Source organism: Gorilla gorilla, chromosome 4 (genome assembly GCF_029281585.2).
Source record: "Gorilla gorilla gorilla isolate KB3781 chromosome 4, NHGRI_mGorGor1-v2.1_pri, whole genome shotgun sequence".
Lineage (NCBI taxonomy): Eukaryota > Metazoa > Chordata > Mammalia > Primates > Hominidae > Gorilla > Gorilla gorilla.
This window is the reverse complement of record NC_073228.2, coordinates 183,992,288-184,018,798: the sequence shown is the minus strand read 5'-3', so window position 1 is coordinate 184,018,798 and position 26,511 is coordinate 183,992,288. Positions and strand designations below refer to the sequence as shown.

Below are 26,511 nucleotides of genomic sequence, written 5' to 3'. Positions count from 1 at the left end.
CAGTGAGACCACGAACCCACCAGTAAGAAGAAACTCCGGACACACCATCTTTAAGAACTGTAACACCGTGAGGGTCCGTGGCTTCCTTCTTGAAGTCAGCAAGACCAAGAACCCACCAATTCCGAACACAGTGGGGTGTGGAAGAGAGATTTCATTCCTACAGCCCTTTAAATATTTACATACTATTCTTACCTGAATATTCTTCCCCTTCTCTCATTGCAAATGAGATCTTTTCTGAACTTGATCTTCTTAAATTTGTATAGTGTTGTAGGCTCTGTTACATATCATCTTACTTAATTTTGCAAGAGTTCAAGAGAAGAGTTTAGTCTTTGTTCTGTGTTTTTATGCTGGCAACTTACGTATCCACCTCCTTCCTGGCTGCGCAAGTTTCAGGGGTTCCATGTGGGCTCCAGCTAACACTAAATCTTGACCATCGTCCTGCCCTCCTCCCTCCTTCAGTCTCTAAAGTGCACTTCGTGTTGGCACCCTCTAACGTCAGCTTCTGTGCTGGTGCCAATTATGATGCCTCAGTGAATGTGGAGGCTTTTTTTTTTTTTTTTTTTTTTTTGAGACGGAGTCTACTTCCATCGCCCAGGCTGGAGTCCAGTGGCACAATCTTGGCTCACCGTAACCTCCGCCTCCTGGATTCAAGCAATTCTCCTGCCTCAGCCTTCTGAGTAGCTGGGATTACAGGCACCCACCACCATGCCCAGCTAATTTTTGTATTTTTAGTAGAGATGGGGTTTCACTGTGTTGGTCAGGCTGGTCTCGAACTCGGGACCCCATGATCCGTCCACTTCGGCCTCCCAAAGTGCTGGGATTACAAGCGTGAGCCACCGTGCCCGGCCACGTGGAGGCTCTTTAAGAGTCAAGAGCAAGGCGTTTGCCACATTGTATTTCTCTTTGGTACTTAGCGTGTAGCTGAGCACATAAGTTACTATTCATTGAGGTGAGGAGCCCATAATTGTTTGGTGCCTGTCAAGAGGTAAATAAGTCTCATTACTTTTAATACTTTTGGACTCAGCAGGAAAAGCCCTAGAGGAAAAAAAAATTAAGTTCTATAGTAAAATATTTTCTATTATCTATCTTGAAATTTTTATCAGAACCTCTGGTAGGTTTTTCCTGGCTCTATAATTAATAAATGCGAATAATTCAGAGATAGTATCCTCTTATAAAATTTGGCAGGTGAGAAAAACGGAAGTACAGTTATTCTGAATTTTAACAGAATTGCTATTGACAAATTTTAAAGGCTCATAATTATATAGATATTTTACACCATAATATGTCTTCACTTAATAAATTGCTCAAGTGTAAACAACTGGTATTAAATTTTGGAGTAATACTACTTAATTGTAGTCATCAGTCTTGAAAAGTTGTTATAGAACCGTTGTTTTCATTATTTATATTTTCTTAATTACAGGAGGGAATAACTAGGTAGAATGAATATACTACAGTATTAAGTTCCTGTTTATGAAAACCTCTTATTTTCTTCTGAATAATAAGTACCACTTTTTTGAACAGAAGCTTCCTATCCTTGCTTATCTTGTGTTGTCCTACCAATATGAATGTTTTCAGAGACCTTTTATGGATGATGGTTAGATGAATTTTGGGAAACAGGAACATTCTTTTGCTTACACAGGCCGTTGTTGGATTTGTTTTGATCATGCTGTTGTTCATAGAATCTGTTCTCAGTGGGCGGGATTCCTTTAGGAGAGTTTTAAAGTCCTCCTGCAGTATGTTTGATAACTTTTGCTCCGTGGTTGCACCCCTTGCTGTGTCTTTTCATTCTTAGAGTGTTATGAATATTACTGAACTGCTGTCTTCTGAGTGGACTGTGACACTGTCAAAAGGAAAGAGGTAAAAAAGATGGGGCTTGGGATCTGTGAGTGGTGGTTACTAAGAGCAGAGGAGTGTGGGGTGCTGCTGAGCGCGGGGTAGCTCACATATTTTGGCACAGAAACTCCCAAGGGGACCAAACTGGATCACCAAGACAACATAGGATGAATGTCAGTGAAACAAACAAAAGGAAAGAGTGTTTTTTAAGCATTGAAGAATGAAGGAATTATTACTGTTTTTTAGAGATAGAGTCTTGCTCTGTCACCCAGGCTGGAGTGCAGCGACATGATCATAGTTCACTGTAATCTTGAACTCCTGGGCTCAAGCGATCCTCCCATCTCAGCTTCCTGAGTAGCTGGGACTACAGGTGCGTGCCACCATGCCTAGCTAATTTTTTTGTTTTTTATTTTGTGTAGAGATGAGGGTCTTACTATGTGCCCAGGCTAGTCTTGAACTCCTGGCCTTGAGTGGTCTTCCCACCTTGGCCTCCCAAAGTGTTGGGATTACAGGTGTGTGCCACCACGCCTGGCCAGAAAGCATTACTGTTGGCTTTTTCACGTGTAAAATTCTGTGAGATAAGACTATCTAAATCTTTATAAATAAGTACAAATTAAAGATGGGAGAATTTCAGTCACCTGTGATGGTTACACAGCTAGTAAGCAGTTGATCTAGACCTTGGAGCACAGTCTTGCTGATTCCATAACTATGTTGTTTGCTCTTTACTACATTGTACATGTGTGCGAGACCACAGGGAAGAAGAGATAAGTCACAGACAAATGATTAAATGTGTTGCACAGAAGGCAAGGATACACATCACTTTAGATATTCTTGATTTTGCGTTTTCTTCCAGGGTTTGTGCAGCAGTATGTTTTGAAAAATAACGAACAGAACACCTAAAACCAGTTCTTTGGTTATTCCCTGTTTGGATACAGTATTAGACATTTTTCTAAGAGGAGATTATCGTAACAGGTCACTGAGCTGCTTTTATTTTACAGCATAATTATCGGTGAAACAGATAGTGATGAAAGTAAACAATCTGTTTCAGGATTTTAAAGTTTTATAGTGCATCGTCTGTGTCTTTCAATAGTTGACTCCTAAAATCATGACATAGGCTTCTATCCCCGTTTAATTTGATTGAGGAAGGGTTAAAGGTTCAGAGTGCAGAAACCTTTTAAGGAAAAGGGTAGATAATGGTCGTATACAATATCAATCATGAAAAATTGTGAAAACATTCATCTTCCATTTCATGTATTAGGAGACCTCTGGTAGCAAATACACTCTTGGTGCAGTCTCTCACCACAATAATTGAAAGAAAATTTGGGGAAAGATATTTAAGTGGGAATGGTAGATGTAATAGTTCTCTGAAGTTACTGACATCTTTACATTTTACAATTTAAGTAGTGCAAGCATTTAGTTTCTTTTGCTAAGCATGTGCTTCTAGGTGTGTAGAAAGCCAATATTTTCCCACTGGCGTCATTTCTTTATCTACTACAATTAATACTTAATGTTTTTATGATTTTTTTTGAGACAAGGTCTTGTTCTATCACCCAGGCTGGAGTTCAGTGGTGCGATCATGGCTCAAGCAGTCTTCCCACCTCAGCCTCCCCAGTAGCTGCGAATTCAGATGTGCCCCACCACACCCAGCTAATTTTTTGTATTTTTTGTTTCACTTTGTCGCCCAGGGTGGTCTCAAACTCCTCGGCTCAAGCGATCTACCTGCCTCGGCTTCCCAAAGTGCTGGGATTAACAGGCGTGAGCCACCACACCTCGCCTTGTTTTTATGATTTATTTACTTCTGGTGTCACCTTTTTAGATCCATGCGCCGTGTTCCCTTTCCTTGCTTCCTTCCCGGCACACAGAGGACCGGCAGGGCTGACTCAGGGCACAGGGCTGGCACCCTCCGCCACTGTGCGCCAGCACTCTGCAGACTCTGCCTTTGGTGACTTCTCTCCCCTTCTGGGCTGCCCTTCTCTCTCATTTGAACCTGTTATAAATGTGAAAGTGGGAGTGGGAAGAGCAGCCGGGGGCTTCTTCTTAAGATTTGCAGAGGATGCCAGAACCATGATGGCCATATGTGCAGAGTGAAAAATTGAGGCACTTACTCTGACAGATTTAAATGTACTTATGAGTATTTTAAATAAACGATACCAAAAAATCTAGAACAGTGGCCATGTAATTTGTAGTACCAACATTCTTAGTGTCTTCTTGTAACCTGTTAGACAGATGGATACAGTAAGTGTATCTTGATATGGAGTTGTGGGGTGACTTTTGCTAACATAAATTAGAGGAATAATACATTTATTCTACTTAGATGTTATTTTAACTACTTCAACTTTCAAATATAAGCCAAAACCAAACTTTTAAATTTTCCTTAGACATTTATGAAGAAATTTGCTCAAACATGGTTGAATTTCAACAGGATCACTTAGTAACTGAACCGAGGATTATTTTGGCCTCCTCACTGGCCCCCAGTCCAGGCTCCTGTTTTCTCACCGTGGGGATAGCGGTGGTGGCGGTGTGTGGAGAGGCTAGTACATGAACAGGAATGAGTAAGAGTCAGGGTGTCAGGGTTACATCAGTCACCTGGGTTTCTCATCTGTGTTGGCCTTTTCTTCCTCCTCCCTTTACCACCCTGTACTGGATATTATCAGTCCTTTTTTATTTTTTATCAGTCTGTAAAGTTAAGAAATTTTCATTGTTTTAATTTGCATTATAGGTAACCGTCCCATGGAGCATCTCTCCCTATAGATACTGATTCAGCTTCATTGTACTGTTTGTGGATGTATTCATAGCTCTGCTGGCAGCGAGCTGCTTCACGTGCTTTAGCTCTGTGTGGTATTCAGAAAGCAGTTGACACTTTGATAAAGACTTGGTCAGTTTTATTTATCTTTAATGTGTGTATTTCTTTTTCTTTTCAGTTGCTGATCATCTGGGCTGTGATCCACAAACCCGGTTCTTTGTCCCTCCTAATATCAAACAGTGGATTGCCTTGCTGCAGAGGGGAAACTGCACGTTTAAAGAGAAAATATCACGGGCCGCTTTCCACAATGCAGTTGCTGTAGTCATCTACAATAATAAATCCAAAGAGGAGCCAGTTACCATGACTCATCCAGGTAAACAAAAATGAGGGTTGTTGATTTTGTTTTTCTTCTTAGAAATCATTGCTTTATAGGTAAGCATTCTGCCTCTGCTGAAGCCATGTAATTTCCAACATAATCCTATTAGTATTGCCATTTGTCTGTTGGGATGCATGTTTTTTCCCCATAGTTGAATTTCTTCTTTTTCGTAAGTAATGGTGATAGCAGTCTGTAAAACTTGGACTTATTAAATAACTGGCTGTGATTAAATTCTTAGTTGTTTTGCATTTCTACATTTTGCTTAATAGCTTTGACAAATAATGTATTTGATTTGGAATCATTCGCCCAGGTTATGTCATGGATTCTCAAGGATTGCCTGTCTGGGAAGGATTCTGTTTTCATCAGGATAAATGTTGAAATTGACTTAGTAATTAATATAATTTCAGTAGTAACAATGCTGCTTTATTTCTTCTGGAAGCATTTAGGATATTTCTGATTGTTTAATAACAATAGTTGCAGTTTATTGAGCACTTACTATATAAATGCCAGGCGCTGTGCGATGAGTTTTTTAAAATATATTTTTTAGACAGTCTTTACAATAACCATGCATGATGTAGGTTCTCTGCCATCTTACAGCCTAGGAAGGGGACTGAAAGAGGTAAGGGCCAACAGAAGAGGGCTCACACCCTAGTTTTGTTGATGTTCTGTTAGTTTCACCACTCTGTCTCCTTAAGTTGAAATCCAGATAAAATTTAGTTTTGCATTCATGAGAATTTTAGAGTTTGGCTTATTTAAAGAACTAACTTTTCATCGTGTAATTTTTACATAATTATTTTTAGCAAGTTTCTTGCAAAGACTTGCCCACCTTAATTGAGAGTCGTTGGTACTTCCCCACACATCTTGATAGAATGGTGCAGATGGATTTCAACTTTAGTGCCCTCTGACTTGTTTTCTTCCTTTCAAACTAAGCCTTTTAGAAGTAAGATATACTTTAGGAGGCCAAGGTGGGAGGATCACCTGAGGTCAGGAGTTTGAAACCACCCTGGCTGACATGCTGAAACCCCTGTCTCTACTAAAAATAAAAAAATTAGCTGGGCATGGTGGAGGGCACCTGTAATCCCAGCTACTGAGGCTGAGACAGGAAAATTGTTTGAGCCCAGGAGGTGGAGGTTGCAGTGAGCTGAGATCACACCGCTGCACTCCAGCCTAGGTGACAGAGCAAGACTCCATCTCAAAAAAAAAAGAAAAGAAAAGAAGTAAGGTGTATTTTTTCCAATTGCAAAAGTAACACATGCATATTGTACAAAAACTGAAACTAAAGAAAAACAAAAAGAATAAAATAAAATGTGTGATTTTTCACTATCTGGAGATCACTGGGGTTGTGTAACTTTTAATTTATTCAGGGAAAGCAAAAGAAAATTAAAGGGCAGTTTAATTTAGCTGGACATCTGTGTGGAAACACAGGACTCGAGGGTAGTTTTTCTGCTAGGTTTCAGAGCAGGTGCCGGTTTGCTTTCCTCAGTTGTCTCAGAGGGAAGAAAAACTATTTAAAGATGTGGGCCTAATGTAACTTATCTTCATTCCATGCTGATTTCTTCTTTACTTAAAACATGAAGAAAAATGAATAGGGAGAAATTCAACTGAGCAAAATGTATTTTTCTTTCTTATTAATGTTGTTTTACTTACACAAAACCACAGAGAAGTAGCTAGAATGAGAGTCTTTTGATAAAAGTATGAGATGATCTGGGAATTATGAGGGAGTTGAAATCTTAAAAAAAAATTACTTGTATTTAAAAAGGATGGGAAGCCTGTATCAGTGCAGCATTTCCCAGCTGTGTTCCTTGAAATGTTAGTTTGTTTAGATATGTTCCTAGAGGACTCATGGGGAAACAGTAAGTTTCAGAAAGTGCTTGAAATGTAGTCCACATTTAGGGGCTCCTAGGACTTACTAACATTTTTGGGTCTCTGAGAAGTCTTAAAGAACCTGTTTTGGCTGGTCGCAGTGGCTCACACCTATAATCCTATAATCCAAGCACTTTGGGAAATACTAGGTTAATCAAAATAAAAAAAAAAAAAAACAGGCTTTTTTTTTTTTTTTTTTTTTTTTTTCTCTCCCCGAGACAGGGTCTAACTCTGTTGCCCAGGATGCAGTGCGGTGGTACGATCATGGCTCCCTGAGCCTGGGGAAGCCAAGGTAGGAGGATTGCTTGAGCCCAGGAGTTCGAGACCAACCTGGGCAACATAGGGAGACCCCATCTCTACAAAAAAAATACAAAAATTAGCAGGTGTGATGGTGCATTCCTGTAGTCCCAGCTGCTTGGGCGGCTTGGGTGAGAGGATTTCCTGAACCTGGGGAAGTTGAGACTACAGTGAGCCATGATCACACCACTGCACTGCGTCCTGGACAACAGAGTTAGAAGCTGTCTCAAAGACAAACACAAAACTAAACAAAAAACCCTGTTTTATTTTGATTAATCTAGTGTTTCCCAAACCTATTTGACCATGTAACTCTTTTTATCACAGATGAGTGTATAACAGCACAAATTAAAGAAATGCAGGGATATAGTTTGAGGATATATTTAGGAAGTGGAAGCTTTGTAAGGCAAACAGTGGAGGTGTACATAAGAGCAATAGGAAACGGCTTTATGTTGTGATTAGATTCGTAGACAGTTAGAAAACATAATGTGGGAAAGTAAATTGGGTAAATTGGAACAATACTTTGGAGAGAAATTTGGCATTATGTGGTATAGTTAAAAGAATCTGCACACTGCGATCATTAATTTCACTCCAGATACATACTCTAGAGTACTTTTCAAACTTTAAAACTTGAATGTGTAGCTCAGAATCTTGTTAAAATACAAATTCTGATTCAGTAAGTCTGGAATATGACCCAAGAGCCTGTATTGTTAACAAGTTTCTAGGTGACACTGATGTTGCTGGCCTACAGATCTTGCTTTGAGAAAGAAGGCAGTGAAGAAGGGAAACCTAGTTTTAGTCCCAGGTTTTCCACTGACGTGCTCTGTGACATAGGCCAGGCTGCCTCCTGGGTGCGGGTTGGAGGATAGAGGCCTTCTGTAATGCCTCTTGTGACTCTAAATCTCGACTCTGTGGAAGGCCATGGATGCCTGCGGTGGAGCACAACCGCTGTTTCCCCTTCTCTCCCATTTCACCTCCAACCATGTGGAAGCCAGTGGGCAGATTTCATATACTTACACAAGCACTGATAGCCTCTCTCTGTCCTTCTTTCCACCCTTGTTACTCTCGCACATGTGCATGGACGACACGTGGAGAGTGTTACAGCATTGTAACAGCAGATTATTGAAAACACCTGCATCTGTCATAGGAGACTGGATTAATTGTGGCATGTTTATGCAGCAGTTAGCTGTCAGTGGATTAAAGCTACATGTATTTACGTGAATAAGTCTCCCAAACACAGTAAGTTATGGAAGAATATTTATAGTTGGATATCATTTGAATACAATTAAAATGCAAAACTTTTTAATTAAGTCATTTAAGAGCATGTATATAGGTATAAACTAAGAAAAACATACATAAGATTAAGAAATACAAAATTTAGGATAATGGTTGTCTCTGGAGAGGGAAGAAAGGAAATAGGATCAGAGAGAAGTAAATGTATCTATAATGTTTTATTTCTTAAGCTGAGTGTGGGGGTAGACAGACATTATATTCTTTGTAATTTTTGCTTATTTGAAGTATTTCAAAATAATCATTAGAGAAAAACTTTGTAAAATATTTATAAGGTAGGATTAAAAATAATAGAGAAGTAGGGGTAGCACTTCCGGTTAAGACCAAGTGAAGAGATCAGCAAATCCTCTTCCAAAAAAGCAACTATAAAACTGGACAAAATTGACAAAACAACCATTTCAGTGTTCTGGATATGAATGAAGGGACAATAATCTGAGACACATTTATGCTTTGAAAAACTTCTAGACTTCAGGTAAGAGCAGTGGAAATTTGTGGTTTAGCAGGGTGCTGCTTCCCAAACTCCCCAAGCTATGCTGTGTGGAGTTTCTGCCAGTGTGGAGCAGGCTGCAAGGACTAGCAGTTTCTGTTTGCAGTGGTGAGTGACACCAGAGTCCAGTGTCACTGTCTGTGGAAGTGACTTCACAGAGGCAGGCTAGCAGAGGAGAGCCAGTGACTGGGCAGTTCCTAGGAAACCAGTCTTATTAAAAAGAAGGAGGAAAAAGAACATAGAACAAGAAGAAACTGAGTGGAAACATCATGGTTGCACATCACAGTGAAAATAGATTTCATGTGTTTAACCCAGTCTGTTACCAAACAAAAGTGAACAAGCAGACAAGACAACACCACCAACTTTAAGGGGGAAAATATCAGAATCCAGAGTTGCTACAATATACTGTCTAAAATGTTCACTTTTCAACAGATTATAAGACATGCAAAATATAGAGATGTTTGACTCATATTCAGGAAAAGAAAAGTCTATAGAAACTGTCTGTAAGTGTTCCCAGATGATGGATTTAGCAGAGACAAACTTCAAAGCAATTAATATAAATATGTCCAAAGACTAAAGGAAACTATATTTAAAGAAATAAAGTATGACAATAATGAATGGCAGCAGTGAGTCAACAAATAGAGATTCTCAGTAAAGAACATAAAAATTCTATAAAAGAGCCGAGCCAGACAGACATGCTGGAATTGGAGAGTACAATTTTGGAAATGGAAAATTCACTAGAGGCCTTCAACAGCAGATTCAAAATAGTAGAGAGAAGAATCAATTGAAGGAAAATGAACAGAGCCTCAGATGCCTGTGGGACACTATGAGACACACCAACATATATCAGAGACCTAAGATACACAAAGCAAAAACTGACAGAATGGGAAGGAGAAACAGACATTTCAACCATTATAGTTGGAGATTTTAACACCCTACTCTTAGTAATTGATAGAATAGCTAGATAGAAAATTAGCAAGCATATAGAAAACTTGACCAACGCTATTAACCAACTTGACCTAGCCAACATATGTAGCACACTCTACATACTGACTAGAATACACATTCATTTCAAGCACACATGGAGCATTCTCTAGGATAGACCATATGGTTGGCTGTAAATCAAGTCTGAATATATTTTCAAAGACTGAAATTGTACGAAGTATATTCTTCAACCACAACTAAAGAAAATCTGGGAAATTCCCAAGTATTTGAAATTAAGCAACACACATCTAAATAACACATGGGCCCAGTAAAAAATTCAAAAGGAAATTTTAAAAACATTTGGAACCAAATGAAAATGAAAACACATCAGAATTTGTAGGATGCTGGGAAAGCAGTACTTAGATGAAAGTTAATAGCTTTAAATACCTAGGTCAGTAAACAAAGATATAGAATCATTAAACTAAGTTTTGCCTTTGGAAACTATAAAAAAGAGGAACAAACAAAACCCCAAACCAGTAGAACAAAGGAGTTAATAAAGATTAGAGGAGAAATAAGTGAGACAGAAAAGTCATAGAGAAAGTCAATGAAACCCAAAAGTTGGTTCTTTGGAACTATCAATAAAATTGACAAACCTTTAGATAGACTGACCGACAATAAAAAAGAAGACAGTTTACCAAAATCACAACTAAAAAAGGGCATCACTACTGACTCTACAGAAACTTAAAGGATTATAAAGGAATATTGTGAAGAACTTTATGGTAACTATGTCTGGGGTCCCCATGACCATCCACAGCTTCAGTGACTCACTAGGAGGACTCCCAGGACTCACCACATAGTCACACTCACAGTGAGTCACTCTTATTAGGTAATGGTGGGAATCCTCCCCAAACCCACGTTCCCAGATGCCACCCAAGGGCCAACATTGTAAGCACGCCTTTCGACGGATAGAAGTTCAAACCTGCTATGTTTACTTTTTTCTGTATACTGACAAATTAGACACCTTAGATGAAATGAACAAATTCCTAAAAATATACAGATTGTCAGAATTGACTCAAGAAAAAATAGCATATCTGAGTAGACCTATAATAAGTAAGAAATTGAATTGGGGATTAAATATCTTCCCATGAAATTCACTGGTGCAGTCTATCAAATATTTAAAGAAAAAATAATTCTAATCCTTCACAAACTTTCAGAAAATAGAGAACATTTCTCAACTTATTCTGTGGAGCTGGTTTTTACTTTCATATCAAAGCCAAACAAAGAGATCCATGGAAACTATATACCAATATCCCTTACGAATGTAGGCACAAAAATTCTTTTAAAATTATTAGCAAATAGAATCTAGTAACATATAAAATGGATTAGATTCATTACCCCAGGAATGGGATATATGGTTTTTTTTTTTTTACATCTGAAAATCAATAGAATAAGTGAAAAAGCCAACTAACCAGTTTCGGTAGGTGCAGAAAAAGCATTTGACAAAATCTCAGTACCCATCATGATTTAAAAAAAAAAAAGCATTTAACACATTAGGAAATATCCTCAGCCTGATAAAGGGCATCTGTGGAAAAGCCACAGTTAACATCATATTTGATAGTGAAAGACTAACTGCTTTCTCCCTAAGATCAGGAACAAGCCAAGGATGTCCACTCTCATTAGTTGTATTCGACATTATACTTACTCAACATTTTTCTTGTGGTTTTAACCATTGTAAACAGGGAAGAAAAAAATAAAAGACATCCAGTTGGGAAAGGCAGAAATAAAATTCATTATTCATAGGTTGTGTATGTAGAAAATCAGATAGAATTTATTAAAAAGCCACTAGATGTAATAAACAAGTCTAGAAAGAATGTAGAATACAAAGTCATTATACAAAAACCAATTGTATTTCTCTCTCTCTCTCTTTTTTTTTTTTAAAGGCAGAGTCTCGCTCTGTTGCCCAGGCTGGAGTGCAGTGGTACGATCTTGGCTCACTGCAATCTCTGCCTCCTGGGTTCAAGTGGAAGTGATTCTCCTGCCTCAGCTTCCCGAGCAGCTGGGATTATAGGCGCACACCACCATGGTTTCACCATGTTGGCCGGGCTGGTCTCGAACTCCTGACCTCAAGTGACCCGCCCACCTCAGCCTTCCAAAGTGTTGGGATTACAGGCATGAGCCACTGGGCCTGCCCAAAAACCATTGTATTTCTATATGCTAGCTATGAATGTTCCAAAAATGAAATTCAGAAGAGTTCATTCTCAATAGCCTAACAACAAAAACTTGTTAAAAAGAAATGTAAGAATTGCACATTGAACCTACAAATGTTACTGAGAGAAATTCAAGAAAATCTCAGCCAAGTGTGGTAGCACACACCTGTAATCCCAACACTTTGGGAGGCCAAGGAGGGAGGATCACTTGAGCCCAGGAGTTTAAAACCAGCCTGGGCAACATAGGAGGACCCTGTCTCTACAAAAAAATAAAAAATAAAAAAAGTAGCCGGGTGTAGCAGTATTCACCTGTGGTCCCAGCTACTCGGGAGGCTGAGGTGGGAGGATCATTTGAGCCCAGAAGGCAGAGGTTGTGGTGAGCCCAGATGGTGCTGCTGCATTCTCGCCGGGCAACAGAGCAAGACCCTGTCTCAAAAAAAAAAAAAATCTGGATAAATGGAGAGACCTTTCATATCCTTTGATTCCATTGTTCAGTATTGTCAGGGTGGCAGTTATCTTAAATGGATATATAAATTCCTTGTGGTATGTACCTATGCAAATCACAGCATGTGTTTTGTAGAAATTGATAAGCTGATCCTAAAATTATATGGAAATGCAAAGTACCTAGAAGCATATGAAATGTCTAAGAAAGTCAAACATGCAGAGACAAAAAGCACATTAGTGGCTGTGTAGGGTGGAGCTGGGCATGAAGATTAATTGCAGTGAGCGTGAGGGAGCTGGCATGTTGGCAAGCATCAGTAATCCCAGCTACATCGGAGACTGAGGCAGGAGCACCCTTGACCCCAGGAGGTCAAGTCTAAGCCTGGACAACACAGCAAAACCCCCATCTTTTAAAAAACAAAAATAAAACACCAAAAAGGGAACATGTATTTTTAAAAAGGGCGTGAGTGAATTTTCTGGGCGGTGATGGAAATGACCCAAAACTGGATGTGATGATGGTTGCACATCCCTGTAATTTTACTTATTGTACAGTTACAAAGATGAGTCTTGTAGGATGTAAATTATACCTCATTAAAGCTGTTTTTAAAAAGTATAATGCAAACTGAAGTTCAAAAGCAACACAAATACAAGATTCTTAAACTGAAACAGGTTTCAGTTGTATGTCCTCAAGTATTCTTACTTGGAGAGACAAAGCAAGTATTCATGAGGTGATCTTTTTTTGCTTTTATTTGTATTTTGAGTATTCAAGGTAGAAATTAAAAGAGCATATAAGGATAGAATGGTATTAAAAAGTGGACAGTGGCTGGGTGTGGATCACGCCTGTAATCCCAACACTTCAGGAGGCCGAGGTAGGTGGATCACCTGAGGTCAGAAGTTCAAGACCAGCCTGGCCAACATGATGAAACCTCGTCTCTACCAAAAATACAAAAATTAGCCGGGCGTGGTGGTACACACCTATAGTCCCAGCTACTTGGGAGGCTGAGGCAGGAGAATCCTTGAACCCAGGAGGCAGAGGTTTCAGTGAGCTGAGATTGTGCCACTGCGCTCTAGCCTAGGCAACAAAGCAAGACCTTGTCTCAAAAAAAAAAAAAAGGTGGATAGTGGCCAGGCATGGTGGCCCACACCTGTAATCTCAGCACTTTAGGAGGCCTAAGCAGGGTATAGCTTGAGTCCAGGAGTTCTGGGTCAGCCTGTTCTAGACATAACAAAACCCCATCTCTACTAAAAATACAAAAATGAGCCGGGCGTGGTAGCACTCACCTGTAGTCCCAGCTACGTTGGACTACATGGCTGTATTGTTCACAAAAGCAGTGGAAGTAAACCCATTTGTTTAAAGAAATTCTGCAATATAATATTGCTTTTATTTTTAAGATTAGTAAAAATGCCATTTTGTTTGGGAATTTGTGAATTATCTGCAAACTACTCATCTTAGTGTGTGAAAAGATTCTTGGTTCTTGGTTAGAGCTTTTATCCTTTTTCTTTGAGCACTTTCTGTTTTCCCTTTGAACTTCTAGGCTGTTGCCCATTGTCTCCTGTTTTTCAGACAGAATAAATTCTTGGTTTCATGCTGTTCTCAGTGGAGATGCTGCCTGTCACATATTCATCACCTTAGAAAAACATTATTGAAATACTTCATCCAATTTATAGATCACTGTTTCCATAGCTGTCTCAGTTTCTTCTGGTTGTTCATCTTCCAAAATCATATTTAATAATTTATCACAGATTTTAATTTTTTATGACATTCTCAATCATTTTTAGTTATAGAAGAAAAAATGTTTTAGTTGGACGATATAGTACCTCTAAAATAGAGAAAAGAGTTTGGCATAAATGTCAAACAGTCACAAGATTGGGATTTGAATCTTAGACCAAGTTGATTATCAGCCTTGTGATTTCGGGTAACTGAGTCCTTAAACTGGCATCCTCGTCTACCTAAAAGAGGGTGATTGCAAAATTTATTGAGCTAACAAACTGTAATGTATAACAGTTGTACAATTTTTCTTATGCCTGGAATAAGCAGTAGCTTTTATAAAATTATGAAATCAAGTTTTCTTTGATTTTGAGATTGGCACTTTAAAAAAATTTCTAAGTATACTTTTTCTTCGTTCTCCTGGTGTTTTTCCATATAACTTAATTGTTTAAAATATATCTAGTACAAAAAAACAGTTAATCAACAGGTATCGATTTATACCTGCTATATGCCAGGCATTCTGTGATGGACACTGTAGGGATTTGTAGAAGTATGTACGAGTGAGTGTTTGCCAGGAACACTTCCTCCCTTAGGGAAACACACATGCCTGAAGTAATTGGGGAACGACTCAGTGCATAAGTTTGCATACCTACGTAGCGGGATCAGCCGTAGTATTGTTCCGAAAGGGGTTCTGACCCAGGTCTGGAAGACTTCATGTAGGAGGCATTCATTGGGCTAGGCCCTACATAATGAGGATTACACTTAGGATTTGACCAGAAAGAGAAAATCCTCTCAGTAGAGGGACCACATGAATCAAAAATCTGGTGAGAGGAGAGGGAGTCTGAAGGAAATGTAGAAAATCTGGTAACTGCAAGTAGAGAGAGGGACTTGGATTCTATATGCTAATTGTTTTTTGAACTCTTGTTAGAGCTCCAAGCATAAACAAGACACACATGGTGCCTCTTTCCATGGAGTTATAACAAGCAGAGAAGATGAACACTGAGTACGAAGTCATGACTGTGGGAAGTGACTTAGGTCCAAGGGGTCAGAGAGGAATGCCTTGAGGAAACAGCATCTGAGTCGGAGTTGAGAAGAGTATTCTAGGCCAAAGGCCCCTCGTAAGTGAAGGATCTGAGGTGGGGAAAAGCAAAACAAAAGTAATTTTAAGTACAGGGAAAAAACAGCACAGCTCAACATGGTGGATAGGGTAATAGTAAATTCAATTCAGAGCAGAAGTGTGCCTAAAGCAAGGACTGTCGCTTAGTAACACGGGAGGATTTGAAAGAAGGGAGGTGTGGTCCCGATGAGGTTGATGCGGCCTAAGCTGTGCTTTCCAGCGCTGCACTAGGGTGTGCAGTCTCACACCAGCAGCAGCCACAGAGCCGGGCAGCCGGAGCCCCACTGAATGATGGCAGCTGTCTCAAGCAGCTAGCAGGGTTCCTAGCTTCTTCTCTGCCATCTGATTGGGACCTGGAAAACCAGCAGGAAGCATTGGGTGGGAGTGTGGAGGGAACCAGTGGTGGCAACAGAAGCCCCACAGGTGACGTGTGGAGAGGAAGAGTGGAGCAGGAAGGCACGCGTCCTGGCTGCTAGGGTTCTTAATGGAGTCCATGCTCAGGGTGAGAGGGACAGTGGTTATAGAAAGGTCCCGTTTCAGTCCAGCGAGCTGCACTAGCTGAAAGCCTGTCCTAAGAATGGGGTGAGAAGTGCAGGTTAAGTAGCACAGAGAACACACACACCATCAGAAGCTTCTCTGGGTCTCGTCTTTTCAGCCAGGCATTCACGGTAAATCTCCAGAATTATGATCCTCTTCTGACTTTTGTATGTCATAACTCTCTGCCTTTCTGTTTCTGCTTATACTCAGAGAAAGTCATTATACACTGGCAATTCCTTGCTTTCCAGGCTCATCAATGTGTTACTCAGTTCCCTTCCTCCACAGATAACCCTTCTCACCCTGTAGGGCAGTGCTGTCTACAGAAATTCAAGAACCCTGGTGTCAGAATCACATAAGCTAATTGGAAAGACAGTGATTCCAGGATTCTCCCCCCACCCCACCCCAGACAGTCTCAAGGGATGGACCCAGAGACCCGTGCTTTCACCCCGTCCTGCTGCTGTGCCAGTTTTGCCCTCCCTTCATCGTAGGGCAGAAGCAGTGGTTTGGCAGCTCTCTTTGCTGTGCATTTTGATGTGAACTAGTAAGAGCTGGTAAAAGTCAAAAGGAGAGAAACCCGGATCATTGCCCTTACTGAGTTTACAGTCCAAGGCTCCTGCAGTCTTCAGAGCTCTCTCTGTACCTCCATGACAGTATTGTCCTTTTCCTTTCATGTGGTCATTCTTTGCATACTGGACTGGCAGTAAGGAAAAGCCCAGAGTTTAATGCAGTTAAAGTTTGTATCATGTCTTTCGGTTCTCTGCAGTGGTCAGCAAAATGCCCTGAACAAAATAAATATGGGTTGCTCTGAAATGATTTTATTAAGTTATTTAGTTTGGTAGTTAAGCTTTCTTTTCATTTAAGGCTATGTTTTATACCTAATTTTGAAATTCCACATTGGAATATAAGTATTCCCTATATACTGTATGTACCAATACAAGTGTAAGTATTTTGTTTTCTTGCCTTGTCAACCAGGAGCTTGGTCCTGTTTATTCTAAAGCACGCCCTTCACCTGGTGACTGAAGGACGTCTGTTCCAGTGCCCTGTCCGTGACGTCATTGACAGGAAAGGCTACTCATTGTGTGGTTTCACTTGTTACCTCTGGTTAGCAGAATGAGTTCTTTGTCATGTAGTTAGCGGATCTGTGGTAGTATGAAGGGGAAGTTATGGGTTCTTGGATAGTTTACAATAATGCATACTTGTCTGAAAATTATGGATTTATTTTCCTGGTTTTTAAAGATTTATATAGACTTTACTGTTATTGTTTAATCATCTTAAGTTGTGTTAAATCACTGTCTGATAGAATTAGCTGTAGTTTTATCTGTATGTCTCTAAGAATTTTGTGGACATTCTTTCCATTGTTGAAAGGAAGATGAGGTAATTTAGATAAACATGTAACCAAATAATGATGTTGCTTTTTAATCTTTTTATCAATCAGCAATATCAGATGCTTCTTACTGGGGTTTTTTTTTTGGATGGTTGAACAAAATTAGTTGAATGGCTCTTCACCTTTTTTTCATCATATTCTCTAAAAAACATATTTAGCTCTATATTTATTATCTAGCATTGAATAGAAAAATGTCACACTTTGTAAAATATAGAAAATTCACTGTGAATACAAAAAATACTTTATGAAAACAAGTAAAAAGAAATCACAAACACATTGTAGAATACCTTTACATATCAGTAATTTGGGCCACTTAACGTAAATCTATTTTCTTTATTCTAAATGCCTATCAAGAAAATGAGTAATATAAGTATACTATTGTTTTACCGTTTAAAGTTTTTTAGCTTCTAATTGAATATGGATTTAACTACCTCAGAAAAGATGGAGCTTGGAGTTGAACTGTACTGCTGTGGCAGGAAGTAAGGGTTTAAATTGCATTTATATTTTTGCCTGAGTTTGCACATGCTTCTACTGTATCTTCCATCTGGTTCATACATTTTTTTAAAAAAATTCATAATTATCAAAATCTAAAACTGAAACACTTAAGCAGTAGCTTTTAAAAAATAAAAATAGCCTTTAATAAAATAAATGCAATGGTTTCATTTTAAAACTTCCATAAGCTCTTAATTTTCTTTTTTCTTTAAATCTGAAGTGGAACTGGAGAGTGCCTTCACCAGCAGATACATGAGACTGTCCTCTAGCCTTCCTTGCAGTCTCCGTGTCCCAAGTGGGTTGTTTGAAGTTGTCACTTGATTTACTTTTTTGTCTTTTCTGTGCTTCTCTTTCCTCACTGGCAGCAGAAGAGGAGGAAGGTAAAATCATATAAAGGATCTACATGGGTTTGAAATACTGTTTTAGAAATCAGTTTCCTAGGTTCCAGGACGGAGGATGTTCTTAACTGATAGCAGTTCATATGATGACGGACCTGACGTTGGAGTTAGGATCTCAAGAGTTGGTCTCACTGGCACAGCTGCTAAGGAGGATCATGCAGCCTTAGGCTGTAGGTGTTAGGGGTCTGGGTGAGGATCTCTACCCCGCATTGATGCTTACAGTGCTTCTCGATTCAGGAAGTGGAGGACAAGGCAAGGGGTATTTTGGGACAGTCCTTTTGCTCTGCAGGTCTGTCTTTTGTGTTGCAGAGTGTTTCACCTCCCAGGCATGGGCCTGCTAAATGCTGGTGGCACACCTCTGTGCCTGCGACAGCATAGAGACCCCTCCCACAGGGCTTGCAGACACCCCCAGGAGAGCTTTACTGCCCCTGTTGAGACCCACTGTCAGATGCTTAAGTTTGAGGAGCATTTAGAGGAAGAATGAAAAGGGACCCCTCGTTCGTGAAGGGAGTGGGAATGGCAAAACTCATGAAAAAATGGTAGGCTTTTATGTTTGCCTACATACTAACAGTTCTGCTGTTCTTTATTTCTTTCTGAATTTCCAAGTTTCCGTTTGGTGTCATTTCCCTTTTTTTAAATCAGTTCATGCAGCACAGATCTCCCGATGATGAATTCTCTTCAACATTTACTTATCTGAAAGTGTCTTGTTTGCCCATCGTTTTTCAAAGACAGGTATAAATTTTTGTGTTGACAGAATTTTCCTTTCAGCACTTTAAAGGCGTTGTTTGTTGTTTTCTGGCTTACGTTTTTTTCTGATGAGAAGTTGTTCCCTTTTATATAATGAGTCTTTAAAAAAAACTTTACTTTTTAGAACAGTTTTACATTTATGGAAAAATTGTGAAGACAGTACAAAGAATGTCTGCAAACCCTCCACCCAGTTTCCCCTGTAACATGTTAATTTGTTGTACCACAGTGAACTAATGTTGGTACGTAATTATTAACCAAAGTCTATCACTTTATTCATGTTTCCTTAGTTTTCACCTAGTTTTTTTTCTGTTCTAGGATCCCACCCAGGACACCACATTACATTTAGCCATCATGATCCATTAGTTTCCTCTTGGCTGTGATACTTTTTCAGACTTTCCTTGTTTTTGATGACCTCGACAGCTTTGAGGACTGCGGGCCCAGCATGTTGTAGAATGTCCTTCAACTGGGACATGTTTGATAGTTTTCTTATAATTAGGCTAGGGATATGGGTTTTTGGGAGGAAGACCACAGGGATTTGTAAAGTACCATTAGCATGCTTCCTGTCATACCAAGTTTATGTGCTATCAGTGTGAAGTATCACCGGTGATGTTGACTTTGGTCACCTGGCTGAGGTAGTGTCTGTCAGGTTCTCTACTGTGAAGTTAACTCTTTTCCCCCTGCCATATGATAACTTTTGACATCACTGTGCACAGCCCACACTTAATAAGTGGGGATTTATGCTCCATCTCCCTTAGGGTAGAGTATCTACATAATTATTTGGAATTTTTCTGCATGGGTGATTTGCCTCTGCTCCATTTATTAATTTATTCAGTCATTTATTTATATCATTATGGACCCATGGGTATTTATTTTACGCTCTGGATTATAATACAGTACAACTCTGTTACTCAAAGTATCCCAGCTTTGGCCACTGGGGATTCTTTATGTTGGCTCCTGTGTCCTTTGACATGCCTCCATTGTTGTGGGTGTTAGATTTTTGTTTTTTTGGTTTGGTTTAGTTTCGTTTTTGAGCACTTTCTTACTTTCTGGTGATGTAAGATGTGCCAGGCTCCTTTTGCATATATTTTCTGCCCCTTGAGCATTATTGTACTTTATCAGTAATGACACATCAGTCCTAGAATCAGCCATTTCTCCAAGGAACCCTGGTTTCTGTTTATTGGAGAGTGGTATTAAAAACCAAGATCCGGGCATTAGATGTGATGTTACTGCCGAGATGCCTGTCGCTTCTGGGCCTTCTCAGCTGACAGAACAAGGAAATACATGCGTGTATCCTAACTCCTGCATATCTACATATCTATAAATATTTCTATCTGTAATCATCTGCGTTGATAATAAGCTAACAATGAGTTCATACTTATGTCTCCAATTCTAATATATTGCCACATGGATCATTGTAGCTCTCTCTCCTTTCTTATCACTAAACTCCCACTCCTAAATGAAAAACCTGGCTCTTGCCATCCTACATCTATTTACTTAATTATTCAGCTCACTGAACTCTCAGATTTATAAATTCTTTAATGTAAATAACAGATTTGAAGGTCTTTTAGAGTTCTGGTGCTTGGCGTGAAAGCTTCTGTAGCCCACTTTCCTCCCAACCTGAATCTCCCTTGGTTAGAATGCCGAACTCTCTACTTAATGTTTCTTTTCCCACCCATTTAAAATTCTTTTATCAAAAGCTTGTAAGAAAGCATAAATGTAAGCATCTTACTTGAAAGAGGCACAAAACTAGGGAGGTGAAATCTTGAAACATAGATAAGAGGAGTATTCCTTAAGTCAACCTGCACATGGGTTGTTTAAAACTAGTATAGCAAAGGTTTGTGGAGACATGGCTTAAGTGGAGACGTGGCTTAAGTAACAGTTCAAATGGAGAAGGAGAATGCCTGGGAACCTTCAGTCACGTGAGCTCCGTGTACATTGATGTGTGCCGTGGCTTCAAAACATTATGTTGGAATCTTAGGCTGTATCCCTGTGGACATAATCAGATGTAAGGAGATGTTAGTGTCATGCTACTCTTGATACTGATTTACATAAGTGAAGGCACTGGAAAACTGATGTCCAGAAAAGAATAAGATAGGAAAGCTCTGTACACAGGGTCTTATGAAACATAATTTAGAATTTCAGCATCAAAATGAATAACGTTAGTAGCTGTTTCAACTGATTGAATAAAATAGGAACCATGAATCTATACTGATTTAAAAAGTAAAAGTAAACTGAAGGTTTCATGAGGATGGAATATTTACCTAGCCTCAAAGCACCTCCCCACAGAATACATACTAATTACAAAGGGGAAAAGAGGAACTTCACAGTGCACATGCCTGGAGGACATCACCTTTACCAAATTATCAAAGTGAACTTTACTAGTAATGGCAAATAAAAAAAGCTCTCGGCCGCCTGGTGGTGTACACTGAAAAGAGCGCAGCCTCACCTCCGTGTTGTTACTGCCAGCGGCACCCGACCTGAATCTAGCCACAGGGAAATACCTTCAACAGATCAACTGGGCCGAATGTAGTCTTCGAAAGTGCCAAGGTCACAAACACCAAGAAAGACCGAGAGACAGTTGCAGACTGACGGAGATGGCTATGACGTGACGACTGAGTGCAGCATGTGACTCGGACCTGGGCTGCTGTAAAGGACGTTATTGGGAAAGTCGCAGAAGCTTGGATGGACTTTGGGATTGGATGGCAGTGACACATCAGTGTTAAGCTCCTTATTTGGGGGTTGTATTATGTTTATAAATTTTGTTTGTAGGAAAATACCAAATATTCGGGGGTGATGAGGCATCATGCCAGGAACTTAACTCTTGAATGGTTCTAGGTTTTAAAAGTTTTTATATGATATTTCCAATTTTTCTGTAAGTTTTAGATTCTTTAAAAAATTATTATTATTATTTTTAAATGAATGATTTGGGACTCTAGAATTAGTATGGAAAAAAGACTGAAGTGGGGACCCAGGGAGGCTGTCTTTGCACATTTTAAGAATTGTTATGTTGAAGAATTCTCATTGGTTCTGGGATGCTCAACTTAAAGTGGGAATGTTTCTTGTATTCCATGACATCTTAGAGTTGCTTGACAGATTTTTTTCTTCATGATACATAATGATGTACCTTGTGGTTGATGGTATTTTATACATCAGTAAATGAAAAACAGGTTTATTCAGTGGTGTTTTTCCGGAGGAGAGAACCACGAGCCACAAACAGATGTTTAGAAATTTAGATTTTGGCCAGGCGCAGTGGCTCACGCCTGTAATCCCAGCACTTTGGGAGGCCGAGGCGGGCAGATCATGAGATCAGGTGATCAAGACCATCCTATCAGGTGATTGAGACCGTCCTGGCCGACATGGTGAAACCCCGTCTCTACTAAAAATACAAAAAAATTAGCCGGGTTTGGTGGTGTGCGTCTGCCATCGCAGCTACTTGGAAGGCTGAGGCAGTAGAATCACTTGAACCTGGGAGGCAGAGATTGCAGTGAGTCAAGATTGTGCCACTGCACTCCAGCCTGGCGACAGATTGAGACTCCGTCTCAAAAGAAAAAAAAAATTAGACTTTAAGGAAGGAGGACCTAAGACTTAAATCCAGGTGACCTGTGTACAGAACTACTCAGTTGAGAGGATCAGTAATTTGTGGGAGTTCCTGTGTTGTGTTGAAAGTTGGCAACCCCTGGAAATTCTTCACTGAGAGTCTGTGGCTCTCCACTGATTGGTGGCTTGTCTTCTTCAGTGCCCACCCCCCTTCTGCCTCTGTGTGTGAAGGAAGAAAGCTTTCTGTTCTGGGCAGGTGCTTGCTCCTGCCCCCTTTTCTTTCTCTTGACATGCAGTCAAGAGATAGCATAAGAAGAAAAGCTGACATTCAAGTGCTGTACTTTGGCCCCTTGGCCCTACTTGTATGTGATTGAAGAACTTCCTGTTCAAGGAAGAAAGAAGACCCTTGGCTTTTAGTGACAAGCTGTAGCCCAGTGTCCTCAGGAATTATCAGTGAGTGACTACCACTCAGTGGCTTACACATTCGGCTTCCCAGCAGCCACATGGCAGGAGGTTCAGGTTCAAGCATTTGCAAAATTACAGGTTGGTCTTTGCTGTGCATCTGTGGGTGCTGAGGGATACTGTGGTGGTGGCGTACAGCACGTCCACACCAGTCACTTCCACGTGGGGAGACTTCACTTTCAGTTTTGTGCAGCAGACCGTGTTCTTCCTCTCCATAGTCACGTGCTTCCCCGCCTGTCACTGCTCCCCGTTCATCAGCGGTCCTGCCACCATCCTGGGCAACTTCAGAATCCACCTGGAAAGTGAACACCTAACCCAAAATTCCTTCCACAGGCCCTTCAGTCATTCCACTTCTCCAGGAGCCTGGTCCCATAGCTGCTCCCTGGGCCTCATCATCTCCCAGAATTGTTACATCTCAAGTTGCAAACTCCTGTGTCCTGTGCCCTGACCAGTGCCTCTTCCCTTTCTCCCCCTCTCTTCCTGTCATTTAGTTTTGTTGAAGCTTCCAGTTCCCTGGACCCTTTCTTAGTTTTCTCCCAGTTTCCCTCCTGGCTTTACCTCTCCGTCCTGCCCAGATTGCATGAACCACTATTCCAGTCACTTTGCCCAACAGTTTCACTGGGTCCAAGAGTGTTCACTGTTCCGTGACTCAGTTACCCTCAGGGCCATGTGGCTCCCCAGTGCTTGAGTGTCCAGTGAAAGAGTTTGCACTTTATTTTTCTGACAGAAGGGATACATCAAAGGCTTTTGAAAGCAGAGTGACAGCAGGTCTATATTTTAGGAAAACTACTGACAAGTCTCAGCAGGAAATCTATAATTGATATAACCTCCATCTGTCAGAATTATTGCTATATTCATTTCATAAAAGAATGTAGAATGTATCTGTTTTTCCCCCTTGAGTTCTTTAAGGGATCAGTGAAGAGAAGAATGAAGATTGGGTTTGAAGAACTGAAAGTGTTGTGGATGAACATTTGAGAAGGACTTTCATTAAGTCAGTGGAGTGAGATGAGAAGTCTTGGGATCAGGAGCCAGCAGTCTCCCTGAGACACAGGCAGCCAGGGCTCTGCCCCATGTGCAGCTTGACCCTGAATACACCTAGCTGTTGCCTCAGCAGTCCTTCTGGAACTTCAAAGTGATTTTTTTTTTTTTTTTTTTTTGAGACAGAGTCTCGCTCTGTCGCCCAGGCTGGAGTGCAGTGGCGTGATCTCGGCTCACTGCAAGCTCTGCCTCCTGGGTTCATGCCATTCTCCTGCCTCAGCCTCCCGAGTAGCTGGGACTACAGGTGCCCGCCACCACGCCCGGCTAATTTTTTGTATTTTTAGTAGAGATGGGGTTTCACCGTGTTAGTCAGGATGGTTTTGATCTTCTGGCCTCGTGATCCACCTGCCTCAGCCTCCCAAAGTGCTGGGATTACAGGCGTGAGCCACCCCGCCCGGCCTCAAAGTGATTTTAATCTTTTTCACTTAAAGTATATGGTGTTCTGCTTTACGTATAATAGGTTCTATAGGAATAACTAATGCCACTGTGAGTAACTAATAGTAAAAATGCTTATGGTAAAGCCACCTCTCTCCTCTTGAAGCCTGGTGCCTCAGACAGCTCATTTGTTCTCTTCCTGGATCTTCCTTTATCAGCTGCTCAGCTACACTGGGCTTGCCCCGGGGTTTACTCCCAGGAGGAGTGGAGGGAAGCCAAGAGGGTGAGGGCATGGATCAGACTCTTCCCGGCTGGGTAGACTCACTTTCTGAACTAAAGCACAAATTCTTTTGTAGCTGGCAGGACTGTGTTGGTCAGCAGATCCCTGGGCATTTTCCGAGCAGTGGGCAGGGGGCGAAGAGAGAATGGGCATCCAAAAATCTGTGGTTAGAGGCCTTTTGATTTTCTTCCCACAACGTTTTCTTTTGGTTTCTGTGAGTAATAATAATACAAGTAGGATTAGCTCATCATATGGTTTGGCTCTGTGTCCCCACCCAAATCTCACCTTGAATTGCAATCCCTATAATCCCCACATGTCAAGGGTGGGACCAGGCGGAGGTCATTGAATCATGGCTAGTGAGTGAGTCTCATGAGATCTGATGGTTTTATAAGCATCTGACATTTCCCCAACTTGCACTCGTTCTCTCTCCTGTTGCCCTGTGAAGAGGTGCCTTCTGCCATGATTGTAAGTTTCCTGAGGCTTCCCTAGCCATGTGGAACTGTGTGTCAATTAAACCTCTTTTCTTTTTTTCTTTTCCTTTTTTTTTTTTTTTTTGAGATGGAGTCTCACTCTGTTTCCCAGGCTGGAGTGCAGTGGCACAATCTCGGCTCACTGAAACCTCCACCACCCTGGTTCAAGCAATTCTTCTGCCTCAGCCTCCCTAGTGGCTGGGATTACAGGCACCTGCCACCACACCCAGCTAATTTTTGTATTTTTAGTAGAGATGGGGTTTCGCCATATTGGCTAGGCTGGTCTCAAACTCCTGACCTCAGGTGATCCACCGCCTTGGTCTCCCAAAGTGCTGAGATTACAGGTGTGAACCACCACGCCCAGCCTAAACCTCTCTTCTTTCTCAATTACCCAGTCTCAGGTATTTATTTGTAACAGTGTGAGAATGGACTAATACAGCTCATTACGCTGCAGCAGTTACTGAACGTCTGCTGTGAAGCTTGCAGGTAGTTTCTCATTTTTTGAAAGAAGAAACTGAAGTTCAAAGAGGTTAAAGTACCATGCTGGGATTTGAACCTAGACCCTCCGATTCCGGAGCCCAAAGGAGCTTAATTCTGAGGTTCCTTCTGTTGGCCTCTCAAAACTGATTTTGTAGTCAGGATTATAGCAGTATTATCATATTTTCCCACTTTTTTTCCTCATTAGAAAATAGAATTGATGGGGATGGGGGGCTCTTTTCCGAAAAACTGCCCACCCAGCATTTCTGTTTTTTTAATGGGAAACAAAGATAAGTAGAAAGTGTTGTTAATGCCTTTGATTATAGAATCAGTTTACAAAATGTAGAAGAAATCACAGCATTAGGGAATTACAATTTTACAAATACCACTGTCGTAACAGAGTCAGGCAAACACCAGTGGATGCTGAGAGCATTGAGTGAAAGGTTTTTGGGGAACTAGCTAGTTACACAATCTGGAAGTATCAGCCCACAGATTGCTTATTAATTAAGAGGAAAACATTTATTTACAGTGAGGAAACCTGGCAGATACCAAAATAACCAAGTCATAAAATTTGCCACCAAACATAAAGGTACAACCCGGCCTGCACTTCCCGATGTGACGAGCTGAGGAGGGACACACCGTCACCTTGTGGTATTCTTACTAGAAATATTTAATTTGGAGATCTAATCATTAGGAAACAGTCAAATCCAGATTGAGGGGCATGGTCAGAACATCTGGATTGGACTCTTTAAAAAGGTCAGTGTTGTGATCAATGGACCGGAAGTGACCGAGGAACTATTCTAGATCAAAGGAGACTAATGAGACGTGACAGCTAAGCATGATGCCGACAGCCCCGATTGAATCCTGGACACAAAACTAAACAAGTTAAACAACTATTAAAGTCATCACCACAGATACCTGAAAATGGACCATCTATTAAAGAACACAGGGTTGAATTTCTTGAGGATAAGTAAATGAATTGTGGCCACGTAGCTAGCCTTGTTCTTAGGAGGGACCGTGGAAGTATTTAA

The 26,511-nt window shown here is 40.6% G+C and overlaps 1 protein-coding gene across 3 annotated transcripts in view; it reads left to right on the top strand.

Moving 5' to 3' along the window:
• Positions 1-26,511, top strand: part of RNF130 (ring finger protein 130) — a 159,261-nt gene that overhangs the window by 26,413 nt on the left and 106,337 nt on the right. For all 3 annotated transcript variants that reach the window (XM_031010870.3, XM_031010871.3, XM_031010869.3), the window contains exon 2: positions 4,755-4,949. In XM_031010870.3, coding sequence (XP_030866730.1) covers positions 4,755-4,949 — 195 coding nt within the window. The remainder of the gene's footprint in view (positions 1-4,754; positions 4,950-26,511) is intronic.